Here is a 13,719-nt window from a genome sequence, read left to right as displayed (position 1 = left end):
CTTGCTTGGTACAGGCTGAAGTGATTTTGATGGAGCTAAATGGCATTCTGAGGACTTGAGCTGGTTTTTTTTAAGAAGAAAGCGAGTTGCTGTTCTCTTCCGCGTCAAAGTCATTGCGGACTTTTCTAAAAACAGCAGCAGATTTTTCTCAGCATGCTTTTGGCCTTTCAGTTTTGATGCTCTCAAGTATGTGTTCCTGTCCTTGTTCTTTTTCCCCTACAGGAATGCAGTATGACACTATGTACCATTTCTGGCTGTAGCGGTGTCCATAACATTCCACTCCGATTCCCTGCTCTACGCTTCTGTTTTGCTGTCATCTTTCTCTTTGCAGCATTTTGTGTGCTGCAGTGCAGTTGTGTTACTGTAGCCTCAATGTCTCTTGAGTAAATGAAGGACCTTGCTGTCTAAGAAGTGTGGTGTTGGGGTGGGGAGGGGAATAGTTTTTCATTTTCTTTTGTCTGCACTCCACTGACTTTTTTTTTTAATTCTGACCAATGTAACATCTGCTAAAATGTCTTCCTTATCATTTGCTTGGTGATCACACAGCCTTCTCACCATTCATTGAGAGCTGGACCAGATCTCACAGAGTCTGAAAAGAGCTATGTGGTAAGGCCCCTGTTTAACTCAGATGTGTAGTCCTAGACACTCTTCACCCAGACAGTAACACCTCAGTAGAGATAAATGCCAGCACTATTTTTAGTTGCAAAGTAGGTACATATTTATCTATCTGCATATACTGTTTTGTTTGCAACAGAAAAAAGGAATTTAACAATTAGAAAAACTGTCATAGTCAATGAGAAGTTGGGCTAATTGTGCTGCCAGACCCTGAGTATAAGTTAAATGAAGCTAAATGCATGAATGGAGTAGCCCACCTCACCTTGCATTCTGAACTGACTTCATAGCATTTGTAATGGTGCCACTGCATAACTAATTGCAACCTCTTAGGCTGCTGCTTTTAAAAATATATGCATATGTATTTGTTACAAATCTTTAAACTAAATGCCAAATTCTTCTGTATCTTGCCTGTTTTTCCATGCTTACACCTGGATCCCTTCTGCACTCCACTACCTGGATATTTACGTGGATCTACAACTCTTTTTTTTTTTTTTTTTTTTTTACTGGACTTATGTGCTGCAACTGGAATGTCCCATCTCTTCTTGTCTATATTTTCCCCTCCCTTCCCCCTGTTGACTGTCCTTTGGGTGTTCTTGGATGTCAATGCTGCCTACCACGCAGGAAGCTGTTTGCAATGAGATCATAAACATTGCAGAAAAGTCTGTTCATTACTGCAGTACTATTTCTCAGCCTCTTGACTCTCGCCACAAGGTGACCTCTAATGACCATAAACCATCTCTCATCATTTCTCAGCAACCTCAAGCACAGCAGCAAGGAGCCAGCCCTGAGCGAAGTCAAACACCACGAGACATGTAAGTCCTTTTGGTTCCCGTCTCTTCCAAGGGCCTTATTTCTGACTGATGGTGAAGATAAGGAGGTATGGGAGTTTTCAGTGATTCAGGAGTTAAATTAGAATTATGCAGAAACGTCAGCTTTGCTTTAAAGAACAAAAATAGCCACATACATCATAATGGATAGTTTCAGACTGTGACCTTTATGTCTGTATAGCACTTGAAACAATGACCCCATGATCCAGGACTGGGTCTCTATTACGGAGACTGTGTTTTTGTATCTTGAAGCTGGAGACAAATTAATATGCACTGGCTACACCTGACTCATTGGTGTGGCTCAATGTGTTCGCTGCTGTTCTTGGCTCCTCACAGTACAGTGAGCTGTCCCAACACTGATGCCACTTGGTGCATTGTTGGCCAGTTTCGCAGGTGAACTGGTGGCTGAGAGACCAAGGCTGAGATTTTCAAAGCTGTCCAGTAGAGCTGCCACTGAGCTTGGTGGGGCCTTTTGCTGGTGATTTTGAGAATAGTAGCCTGCACTGTGTCCTGGGGACTGACACTCCTTGGCAGCTGGCTCATGAAAGGAGCCTTTGCCTTCCCTTTATGCAGAACAGAAAGTCTCACATTAGCTCCGTTTTCACTTCCTACAGGCAGGGGACCAAAGCCTTCCCAAATTTGCCCACTTGTTTGTTTCCACTCCATAAGGCTCCTCTCTAATAAATACAGAGTTCCTCTGAAGCAAGTGGTGTCTCAGGGCAGGATTCAACCTTGGGTTTTGTTTGCGCCATACCTCCTCAGGCATGATTTATCTAGCAAACTTAGTGTTGTAGAGTAGGCAGTATCTTTTTCTAAAGTCCTTTTCTCTGCCATTTGGTTACTCACAGCCCTGCCTATGTGTCTGGGCAAGGGAACAGATGTCTCATGTAGCCAGGAACAAGTGTATCTAGGTTTTGGCTTGCATTCAATAGGGTGTCTGTACTCACAGGGTCTCTAGGTGCTACATGTTAGGAAGACTCTGGTTGTTTCAGTCTGTGCAGACAACTACATGGCAAAGAGGAAACAGAAGCTCTCCACATATCCCACACAGTGCAGGCATGACAGTTTTTACTACTGTGGCCCTTTGACAACAGCCAGCTCTATGCAGTTGGCTTCCAGCTCTCAAGAGGAAAATGCAGGTCCAGACTGCATTGAACAACATATAGTAGGAATCAGGGGAAGGGAAACGTCTCCTCCTGATGGGGTGTCAGAGAAATCCAGTTGCTAACATGTAGTATCTTTCTGGTTTTAGAGTTAGCTATCAAGCCCTCTACAGCTATACTCCTCAGAATGACGATGAGCTGGAACTGAGGGACGGTGACATTGTCGATGTCATGGAGAAATGTGATGACGGCTGGTTTGTGGGTGAGTGTGATACTTGCCTGTCAGCAGAGCTTTTTGGGATGAGCAATTTTGCAGGATGTCTGGAAGCTGCTTTCATTTGTGGGGTCAAAATGGTGAAAAAATCAACTCAAACTTTTCCACAGTTTCTGATCTTTTCCCACCAAGAACATGAAAGTTAAGCTGCAGGGTGGTGGACCTTTGTTTTCCTTGCTAGGTCTCTAGTTTTCCCTTTTTTATCTTCTCAGTATCTCCATTCCCCTCTTCCTCCTGATCCTTCTTGCTTACACGGGTGGCAGAGCAACAGAGGGAACCAAGGAAAACTGGATTTCTGTAGCATTTCCAAAGCTGAGGGAGCCATGACAAGTTACAGAAAGTGGCAAGTAGGGGATGAAGGGAACACATGGGTAGGAGTTGCAGTCCCTGAAAAGACAGACTCAACTGTATGTTTAGCAAAATCCTTTACCTTCAAAGAGTGCAAGTCTGGACAGTGTTCTCCATCTCAACACTGCAAATCTAGACTTGTTATCTCTTCTTAAGGGAGATTAGCTCACTTACACTGATAAGAATTTGGCTTCTAGACTATAGGCCTAAGAGCTTTCACCAGCAGCTTATTAGTTGTTAAAAGGGAAGACCAAAGATGATTAGTAGCAGAACTAATTGTGATCTGGTCTGTACCAAAAGGCTCTTTGATCAGGACTCCTATTTAGTATTAGAAATCAATGCCTGCAGGCAGAAGAGGTTGTCCCTTCCACCTTTTTAAACCCCTAAGCCTTCCTTGCATGTCTCCCTCTTACTCTGCATTCCTTTTGTTTTATTCTGCAACAGGTACATCCAGGAGAACAAGGCAATTCGGCACCTTCCCAGGCAACTACGTGAAGCTTTTGTACCTGTAAAATAACAGTGATCCCACCATGTCAGTGATGGGATTGTTTTCCAGATGATGTTTTTAAACAGTGAAGAAACAGACAATTTATGAATGTAATGGACAAGATATGAGATGTGTTAGGAGGATGTGGTTATGTGGTACAGTATTGAGTTGAATGTGTAGCCCTGCTTCCATGGAGTCAGGGTGTGATTTGTTTGCTGAAGAAGAGACAGTTTCTAGTTTACAGTGCTGCCTTTGTGTATTCTTCTCCCTTCCTCGGCAAGAGTTTTGATGATAATCTTAATTTGTACGGAGTACTTACCTCTGAGAAGGCTTCAGGGAAGCATGTGGTATAGGTTTTGTTTGTGTTGAGGTAGGATAGTGCTTTGGGGCAGTACACAGCCACTCATGTTCATTGGCAAGGTTCAGAGAGGCCAGGCTTTCTGCCCAGTTTCTGCCTTGCTGAAGATTCACTTTGCTCTGCTTTCCACTTCATGTCATGCATCTTAAGACCCAGCAGAGGCAGAGGACAGCTGATACAGTTAAACTGCAGAGCTCTGTGTGGAAAAAGAGTTTGGGACTGGTTTAATCCAGAGACGTCAGATAAAGTATAATGCAAATGTGCAAAAATCCCAAACCCTTTAATAATGTATTACCAGTCTCTGCAGGGTTTTTTCTTTTGTGCAGGGTGTGTGTGTGTGTGAGTGTATCGTGTGCATCAAAATGAACTGAGTCCTTGTTTTTAAAGAGAAAGCAGCCTGGCTTTGACATTTATCTGCACAAAGAATAGAACCAATAAATAGAACATCCGTGAGAGCAAATCCTGGGTTTGAGTCCTACGGTTGCTCACTTTCTCTGCTCCTCGTGCCCTATTGCTGGCCCTAAAGGATCACACACTTTTTGCAGTATATGCCTCGGGATGAAGATTTTGCTTCTTTCCCAGCATTAAATCATAGAAGCTCTAATAAATCTGAGCAGCGTATCACTGAGGGTGCCTTTTTTTTTTCCTTTTTGTTACAGTGTTGATGGTAGGCCTCAAATAAATACATGCATTTTGGCTGCCTCTTAGTCATACAAAAAAGGCTAATCAATTTCGAAAGCTGTTCCCAGCAGTTACTACCAGTTACACAGATTCGTATTTCCTTGAGGAAAAAAAATAACATGGCTTGGCTGGATGCTTGCCTGTAAATCCACTATGAATACTCTTTTGATAGACATTTTGTTATCAAGAAAAAGCATAAACAAAACCGGTTCTATCAGACTCTGCTTCCTACAATTACCGTACAAATAGCAAAGGGTTAGATTGCTATTTTGTCATAAGCCGTATTTAATAATATAAAATGCCTATTTTTATGCTGATGCTTTTATACAGATTTATTAAGAGTAACTACGACTAACTGTTAGCACGACTTGCAATGTTTTGATAAACTAGCCATGCTCCTGGGTTTGAAATCAAGTAGGCTTGTCTTCCGCCTAGGTCAGTGGAAGAGAAGACTCTGTGTCTCAGAAGTTTGACTGTAAATATGTATATTTAACTTTGTACAGACAATGTACTTACCTTGTATAGAAAAATAATTTAAACACATTGAGTGAAGGGAGGGAAAAAAAGGCAGTTGTGAAAGGTTGAGATTTTTTTCCACTTTTATTTAAATGATGGAGTTCCATGTATGTTCACATAAAGAGTTTTAGCACAAAATATTCATTATGAAAGGCTTTCAGATATGACACAAAGCACTACTGTTTCTTTTCTGCAGGAGATACCTTGAATCCTGCATCTTATTTATGGGTTTGTTGTTCTGCTTTGGGTTTGCCCTCCAGTTATTTGCAGCAATATTTAGGCTTGTTGCTAAGATTGGATAACATCAAATTAATCTATCCAGCAAAATAATAACATGTTGATATTGATTGTATATAACATACTTGTTTAGAGGTTAATTTTCGGTTCTTGCTCTTGCCAGTTTAAGTTACACACACACACACACACACACACACATCCACACAAAATGCAACTTATTTTTGTGTTGATTTTTTGTTTCTTATTGCAGTGGATTACTATTTGACAATTAATAAATGGAATTATTGAATTACTATCGTGTTCCTTGTACAAATTATTAAATAAAATCTATTCTGGTTGTTCCTGTACTTTTGTAGTAGTGCCCTGCTGTGGCTGTCTTTGGCTGTGTCCATACTGAGCTGTAGGTATTTGCCATGGGCTTCCCCACTGTTCTGCACCTGAGGATCCTGCTTGTGACTTGGCCTGAGCTCACTGGTTCTTCTCCTGAGCCGTAGGCTGGCTGTGACTTTTTTGAAACCAAGGTGTAAAGCAGAGACAAAGCTGGTTTACACCCAGATCTCACTGTAATGTGGGGTCAGAGTGCAGCTGCCGTGGCATGCATGCAGACCTGTGGGGCAGGAGTACACCCAAGTCCACTGGTTTACAAAGGGTCTTTGTGACTCAGATGAGAAGACCACACAGGTAAAGTCAGACAAGAAACCCAAAATGCCAGCCTATGTGTAGGAAGGGATGTCAGTTGATGTTGGGCTTATGTGTGCATTTTTAACCCTGACTCAGGTCAGAAGCTTTAAGACCCTCACTTCTGTGGTAGCTGCACTCTGACTGGGCAAGTATGGCTACAGCATTGAATCAAGGGGTTTGTGCAAGGTCTGTGGTGATCATGTCACATCTCCCAGCCCTGTAGCAATATAGCTAGCTGGGATTTTTTGGGAGTGCCTTCTGTAAGGGAACAGTCCCTGAAGGAGTAGAGCAAGGGAAGGTGACAGCAGAGCTACCTAGGTGGGCTCCCTGGGGTCCAGTAATGCACGAGTACCCCAAAAGCGCCCTGTGCACCTCCACATGTCTGGCTCCTGCATGCTGCCTGTGCAGGACTGGGTTCACTCTAAAGACTGGTATTTCACAAGGAGTTTTAACTTCTTTGAGACCTCCACCTCAAACTGAGCCAAAATTGGGCAACAGATTCAAACTGTGGTGATGTGACCGGATGGCCCAGCAGACAGATAAACATCACAGCTGCACTCACAATGATTTTAGGAAGCCAAACTATAAACAAGCCAATCCTAAAACCAAACTACCAGGACAACAAAAGCCTCAGGCTATTTTGCGTGTCCTTAGAAAGCACACAGACACAAGCCCATCTTTCTCTTTCGCAGGTTACCTTATATAAAAGCGAAAGAGCAGCCTGGCCATGGCTTTGCTGCAATCACAAGCACTGCTCGCCTTTGCTTTACAGCATCCCGGACAGGGAGGGGAGAGAGACTCATCTACAGCTGCTGAACATGGGTATTTACTGATGTCACTCTCTATCCTAATCTAAGGTAAGGAACAAGCTAGAGATGGTTTTGTGATTGCAGAGAGGGGAAGATGACCCAGCAGTGTGCCACAGTCCTTTGGAAGTCCTGCATACCCTGGGGTAAAGGAGCTTTCAGTGTCACTTTCTTCACTGCCAGGAGATGTGTAATGATGTGGTTGAAGAACTACTCTCTGATAGAAACAAGATTAATAGTCTGGACGCATGGACCCTGGAAAGAAAATACCTGTGAAATGACAAGTTAAGGTAGGAAAATGAAGGCACACAAGAAAAGGGACTGCAGAAGTAAGGGTGAGCCTTGCAATGGGATCATTCATAGCCATCCATGTCTTGTAAGACCAGTGCCTTGTAAGACCAGTGGTCATCCCTACTTGCCGACTGCTCCATGCTCCCTAGCTGTGCCTAAATCCCAGCCTCAGTAGCAGCCTTGAGCTGCGGCTCACTGATGTTCTGCTTGTGGGTGAGCTGTATTTATTAACTAAATAGGCAGCAATGCTTGAACTCGAGTTGTAACCAACCTCTCCCACGTTCTCCATCATCAGAGTAGTGTGGGCTTAACATGCAACTGGAACAACTTATTTTTCCTGAATCACAGCTGAGAAGGTTGGCTGAAAAAACCATATAGAAGAATTCCTTTTGTTAGTGGTACCATGCCTAAGGGGTTAGATATAAACAAACCCCTGCCTAAAGCAGTGATGAACCTGGCATAAATTAGCAGAAAGATAATACCCTTCCCAGGCTCCGCCCTCACTCATCAATTCCTGGCTGGGCAACTGCACGCCAAGGCCGCTTATTTGCATCGCCCCCATTAGGTTTCAGAGTTAACACTGCTCCAGGATGGAGCAGGCCGAGACATATTTGCCGGGGAGATGCCGCACCGGGGCACTCCTGCGTGCGGTGGCTTGTCCTGCCTGCGGGCCGCGGTCAGCTCCGCCGGGGGCGGGTGAGGGGTCGCGGCGCCGCGATTCCTGCCCGGCAAGGCGGCACCGGCCCGGGGCTGCGGGAGCTGCGCTCCCCCGGGGCGGGGCCGGCGGGGCGGGGCGGGCCGTGGGCGGGCGGGCCGTGCCGGTGCAGGCGGCGGCGCTGCCGGGTGACCCGCGAGGTGCAGCGCGCACATGGGGACGCATCGCATCGTGCTGTCGGGCCCCGGGCCCTGGGGCTTCCGCCTGGTGGGCGGCCGGGACTTCGAGCAGCCCCTCGCCATCTCCCGGGTAGGGCGGGCGGCGCTGGGGGCGGCCGGGGCCGGGGTCTGCCCGGGCTGGCAGGTGGCACAACAGCGGGGTTGGTGGCAGAGCCGTGGCAGGAGGGCGTGTGTGTGGGGGGGTTGGATTGTCTTTTTCTCCCCCCTGGTTTGTTTGGGTGGTTTTTTTGGGTGTGTGTGTAATGTTAACGGGGAAATCCGTGGTGGCTCACGCAGCCCCTTCACCTGATACAGACTGAAATCTTTGCTTCCCACCGAACCTCCCTCCTCAGCCTGTCCGTAGGGAACCCCTCGGCGAAGGCAGTGGGAGTTTCCTCAGCCCCACCAGCCCCTGGTTCGGATTTGGCAGCCCACCCCGTGGGAATCCGTCTCCCCGAGGTGGGTTGAATGCTCGCCTGCCTTTGCTTGCCATGTATAGTTAAGTCTTTGTTTACAGAAGCCATGTTAAGGTGTGTTAAGTGCCTTTGCCCGACTCTGTTCGAAGTCCTTCTTGTCCCCCCCTTAAAGAGAAATTAGTTAGGAAATGAAGTTTTGCATCTAAACAATTTTAGAATCGTACCTTGATTTTCCCGGCTCCGCTCCAGCTCTTGCCCGTGGAACGCCAGGGCTCGGTTCAGGCTGCCTCTCTCTGCTGTCCCCGTCCCCACCTGCACCAGGTGCACGCAGGTGCTCGGCCGGGCTGTTCCTGGCCGGGAGGACCAGCAGGCCGACCGGAGCACAGGCACGTCCGTGGGGGCAGTGAACTCCCTGTGCCTTCCTGGCTCGGCACAGTGGGGTGTGCTGCTCAGTGTCTTGTCAGGGCTGGCTGCAGGCCTCTCCCAGGGGAGAAGCAATGAAGGAATTGCTCCTTTTTCCAGAAATCCCGCTAAAAACCAACGGCATCCAGCGAGCTGCTGAGAGCCCTGGGCTCTGCCACCATGGTACAATTTTGATGTGCCCGCAGGCCCCAGGTGAGGAAGGGCTGTGGGAAGTGGAATATACAGGAACTTGAACTTCTTTGAACTGCCCTTAAAGAAGACCAGGATGGTCAAACTTGAGAATTTTTATAAATGCCTCCTGCCACAGGGTCTCCTGCCATGGGGTCCCACAGCCTGAAGGACCCCAGGTGCTACGGGGGAAGCTGCCAGCTCCAGGAAGGGCACAGCTGGAAGTGCTGTCAAACCCACCGAGGGGGGGAAATTTACTAGTGTTCTGTGTAATCTCTTTCAATTACAGTAATGCCTCATTTTTCTAAAGCATTTTTGGGACATGAAAGCAGCTTTAGCATGAAGGAAGTGATATTTACTTCATTGTTATGGTAATAATTGCTATTTCCTTCCAGCAAAAGACTCAGGCAGACGTGTGTCTGAAGCCCTACCTCACTGCTCTTACCTCTTCTTGGTCGCCTTTGTCAATGCTGATAGGCACATACCAAGGGACATAGATCAGCTAAGTGGCAAAAATAACCCCTCATGAGAAATTGTGGCCCTGGGGACTAAAATGTAATAAAAGAGCCTATCTGGTGGTGGTGACGTAAATGCTGACAATTAACAGCTCTTATCAGGGCTTTCTCTTGTGGCCCCTCTGACATTTTTAATTTCCCCTCTAAGACTTCAAGTGATTAATCTTTCCTGTGGCTTGCTCCTAAGAGTCCTGGGTTTGTCCCCTTGGCTCAGGAGCGAAGCTCTTGGCAAGTTCTTCTTTTACCATGTAAAAAATTATCTGATCCAGTTTTGACCTGTTTTAAAGAATGTGATCCTCCTTGTGTGGTGACTTTACAGGGCTATAACTTTGCTGTTCTTGCTTATTTCATTTGGTACCTGGGCTCTCACCAGAGACCTTTTTGGGCACAGACCCCTCTTTCCCTCTCACGATGGGGTGAGCTCTGGCTGTAGGACTGCCAAGGGTTATGAGAGCCTTGGTCCCACTCAGGTATGATGTGGGGGGCTACCTGAGGGGAACAAGAAGGTGGGGAGGCTGTAAGCTGTGATAAGAGCATTGTTCTAGGAGCAGGGGGGCATGTGGCTATCCCTCCTCAGCACTTACAAGTTTGCTTTGTGCTGTAGCAGCAGGAGGTGTGTCAGTGGCACATATGCACTTGGGGGAGTTCTGTTAGCAGGGGTGCACGGGGCTGCCTGCCTCAGGCCAGATGTGTGTTCTGGATTGCTCCCCGGAGCAGGATCCTCCTGCCACTGACAGTTGAGAGCACTGCAATTCAAGTATGCTATGTGTGGGATAAGTCCCCTCCCACGTAGCCAGCGGAGCTTGTCTCTGCCTTATCCAGGGCTGCCTGTCTCATTGATGCACTGATGGGGTCACCATGCTGCTCCAGGTGTATGCTGGCGTGGTGGGATGCCAGGAGAGACACATCCATCCAGTCATGGGCCTGAACTGGGTGTCTTGCAGCTCTCTTTGAAGTAGGTGCCTAAATTCAGCCTGCATTGCCTGCCGGGAGCTCATATTTGGTTTCTGGTAGCATTATTCTGATGATGACCTCTTGAGCTCATCTTGGTATTTATGGCCCTCATCACCACTGTACCTCAGCTCCTTGCTAGTAGCTTATGGCTTCTCAAGCTCCTCTATGGTGATGTAGGGAGGGTTTATCCCGGTCATGCTGGTGAGAGGCAGCACTGCTTGAGTTGCCAAGGCATTTCATTCTCCAGAGGAGGTCATTGGAGCTTGGTGTTGTAGTCCTGGCTCCCAGAAGGATGAGGAGCACTGGTGCCGTGAGCGTAGGAGCCAGCAGAGCAGCATGGCCAAGCCTGGTGCTTCTGGCTGACAGCAGCTGCATGGCACCAATGCCTGCTTGTGCCTTAGGAGAGCAGCAGATGAAAGATTGTGGCGTTTCCACAGCTGCTCTATCTTGTCTCTTGTCACTGCCCTACCTCCCTTTCCACTTGAAATGTGTGTTCAAACCTGCTTCAGGCCCAAATACATCACAAGCATCTTGTTGTGAGAATGCTTCTGGTTTCTTGGTTGTGTTGGACCCGTTTTCCCAGTGCAAGCCGAGTGTGGGGATTTCACAAGTGCTGCTCATGAGACTTTTTTGGGGAGTTTCCCTTCTCTTTAGGAGAGGTGCTTCACAGATGTTTCTAGCTTACATTTCTTTTCAAAACTGCAGGATTCTAGTGGACACTTTATAACAGTCTTTGTTCAGAAAAAAAACCCCCAAACTTGTATTGATCAGTGTGATGAACCCTGAGCCGCAGTCTGCTGGATTGCCTTACAGGAGTAGGAAAGACCCTTGTCTTTATCACTCTTTGGGTGATACTGTACAGTGAGTCAGTGGGGTAGAATTTGAAAAAAGCTCTTTCTGAACTGTGGATGGACACAATACAGGATAACAGTTTCTGTAGAGCTGACCTATGCACAGGGTAGTTCCCAGTTAAATCCCATTGAGGCTGGTGGAGCTGATGGAGGAAGCAAGCAGCATATTTTATGAGGAGAGATGCTGATGAAGTGGAGCTGTGTAAAAAGCAGTGCAGTTGACAGACCCCATCTCTCAGGTAACATGATCTGCTACCTGTTTGGTTACATTTGATTTTGATAAACATTGGGGCTTTTTGTTTCCAGTTGAATGTATACATGGAACTGTAAACCCTTGTTATTGATTATTTTTGTAGTTTGTGGTAGTGATCTTGAACATTTGACCCGAAATATGGGCAGAGTGGAGTTTTGCTCTGTTTTGTCATGTCAAAAACCTCCCAGCCCCATTAAAAGAAAGGTGTCTCTCAGGGTCTGTGAAACTGGACACTTTTGTTATAAAAGTGAGCAATTTTCCAGTGAAAAAATGGTTTCAAGACAGACCAGTTATGCAAATAGATTAAAAAGATGAAATCGCAACATTATGCTTGTTGCAATAATATGAATTCATCTCTGTTTAGTTTGATGTTTTATCTATTCATGGTATTTTAAAAGCTCAGAATTTATATAAAGTACAGAATTTGATCATAATTGGGTGTTTGAGTGTGTTCGTTTTGTTTTTTGAGCACGGACCTCTGAACCAGCTTTATAAACTTAAAGGTTGATTTAGTGATAAAACTGGACTTAATGGTCTGAAAGCAAGCATGGGACTGAATCTTGTGGTGTCAAAAGACACGATGTTTAGCTTTGGTACTGACTCATATTCTTCCCCTGTCAGCCAGTCACCCCGGTAGGAAGCAGCTGAGCAAAGGCATCCTGAAGCCACTGATGAGAGAAAGCCCCAGTGGTGTGGGACATGCTGCTGATGAGCAACTCTTGTGAGGGTGGAGACCATCCTCCTGCTGGAGCATGCCAGGGCTCAGCTGAATGGCACAAGCAGCGGGAGCTGGGCTGCAGCCTCTTCTCCAGGTGGGAAAAAAAGGCTGTGGCTGCAGGGTATTTTTCTGAGACAGAGGGAGAGCTGCTTTCCAGGGAGGCCAGTGCTCCCAGAGGGGAGCTGGAATGCCTCCGCTCTGCCAAAGGAAACATGGGGTGTGGTGGATGTGATAGGATTTAGGGTTGGGCTGGCTTTCCTTCTCAGCCTGGGGAGCCTTGGCTGAACCCCACTGTGCACACCTATGGCTGAAGTTCCTCTGCTGCACCGTCCAGCTTTTGTGCTTGTAACTGCAAACACCAGCATTGTGCCTGGGTCTTGTTCTGAGGTTGGTTGGGCAGAGGGAGACAGCTGGGGAAAGCTGCTGGGGTTTATAGGAAGGTGAAGGTGGCTATGTTTCCTGCTCTGATGTTTACTCTTGTGCTTCTGTTCCTGGCTGCTGGGTGGGGTGGGGGCTGTGGCAGTACCAGCCCTGCTGTGCTGTGCTGTGCTGCCCAGGGTGCTGGGCAGAGCTGCTCCAGAACTAGACACCTGATAAGTGCCTATGGAACACTGGCCATTAGGGTCACCTGCCAAGAGCTTCTGGCCCTGCAGAAGTAGTTGGGTTGGTGTTTAGAGGATGGGACGATGTCTTGTGCCTTTGCTCAGAGGGAGTCCTGTCTGGTCTGTCTGAGCACGTCAAGTATGGACAACAGAGGTTGTGCTCCTACAGACTTTGAAGTCAACATCAACTCTGACAGTTTCCTGGGCAGCTGTTGTGGCTGGGAAGGCCTGTGCTTCAAAGATAGAAATGGCTGCTGAGAAGAGGAAAAGACCTTTCTGATCTCCCTGGCTGCCAGGGTTTGGATGACAAGAAATCATCCTTAATTGTAGCAAAGGCAAAGCAGCAGAATTTTCTCGTGGTAAATGCAGAGTACTTTGGGGCACAGGACAGGCTTGATCTTTTCCAGTCCTGTTTCCTGAGTCTTGGGGGGCAGTTTTATCTTGGAAATAACTTCTGAAAGAATTGGCATGCTAATTAAACTCCTTCTACCGGAGTTACACACAGGAGCAGTATCCTTGTCTCTCCTAGGAGCCAGGGTTGTATTTTCTACAGTTCACCTTTTCAGACCAATTTGTTATGCAACAGCTTGATGTCACCCAAACTTTGGAATTCCTTTTTCTCTGTGCCTCTTCTTTGTGACCAGTATAATCTCTTTTAGTGGTGTCTGACCCACCTTGTTCTAGATTAGTTCCCTAAAGAACCTAAAGAGAGAACTCCACAT

At 46.8% G+C, this 13,719-nt stretch overlaps 2 protein-coding genes across 13 annotated transcripts in view; both read left to right on the top strand.

The window, feature by feature from the left end:
• Positions 1-5,793, top strand: part of SORBS1 (sorbin and SH3 domain containing 1) — a 77,883-nt gene extending 72,090 nt beyond the window's left edge. For 7 of the 12 annotated variants that reach the window (XM_039391454.1, XM_039391452.1, XM_039391453.1 and 4 more), the window contains 4 exons: positions 547-606; positions 1,237-1,427; positions 2,695-2,807; positions 3,612-5,793. In XM_039391454.1, coding sequence (XP_039247388.1) covers positions 547-606; positions 1,237-1,427; positions 2,695-2,807; positions 3,612-3,679 — 432 coding nt within the window. In that variant the 3' untranslated portion in view covers positions 3,680-5,793. The remainder of the gene's footprint in view (positions 1-546; positions 607-1,236; positions 1,428-2,694; positions 2,808-3,611) is intronic. The other 5 variants (XM_039391456.1, XM_027719595.2, XM_039391458.1 and 2 more) reach the window with 2 other exon arrangements.
• A 2,243-nt stretch (positions 5,794-8,036) lies between these two features.
• The window catches only part of PDLIM1 (PDZ and LIM domain 1), a 44,148-nt gene continuing 38,465 nt past the window's right edge, over positions 8,037-13,719 (top strand). The window contains exon 1 of the mRNA XM_027719557.2: positions 8,037-8,188. Coding sequence (XP_027575358.1) covers positions 8,093-8,188 — 96 coding nt within the window. The 5' untranslated portion in view covers positions 8,037-8,092. The remainder of the gene's footprint in view (positions 8,189-13,719) is intronic.

The sequence above is a fragment of the Pipra filicauda genome, unplaced genomic scaffold (assembly GCF_003945595.2).
Source record: "Pipra filicauda isolate LSUMZ 115617 unplaced genomic scaffold, ASM394559v2 scaffold96_size2947999_pilon, whole genome shotgun sequence".
In the NCBI taxonomy this organism is placed as follows: domain Eukaryota; kingdom Metazoa; phylum Chordata; class Aves; order Passeriformes; family Pipridae; genus Pipra; species Pipra filicauda.
This window is presented reverse-complemented; position numbering and strand designations above follow the sequence as displayed.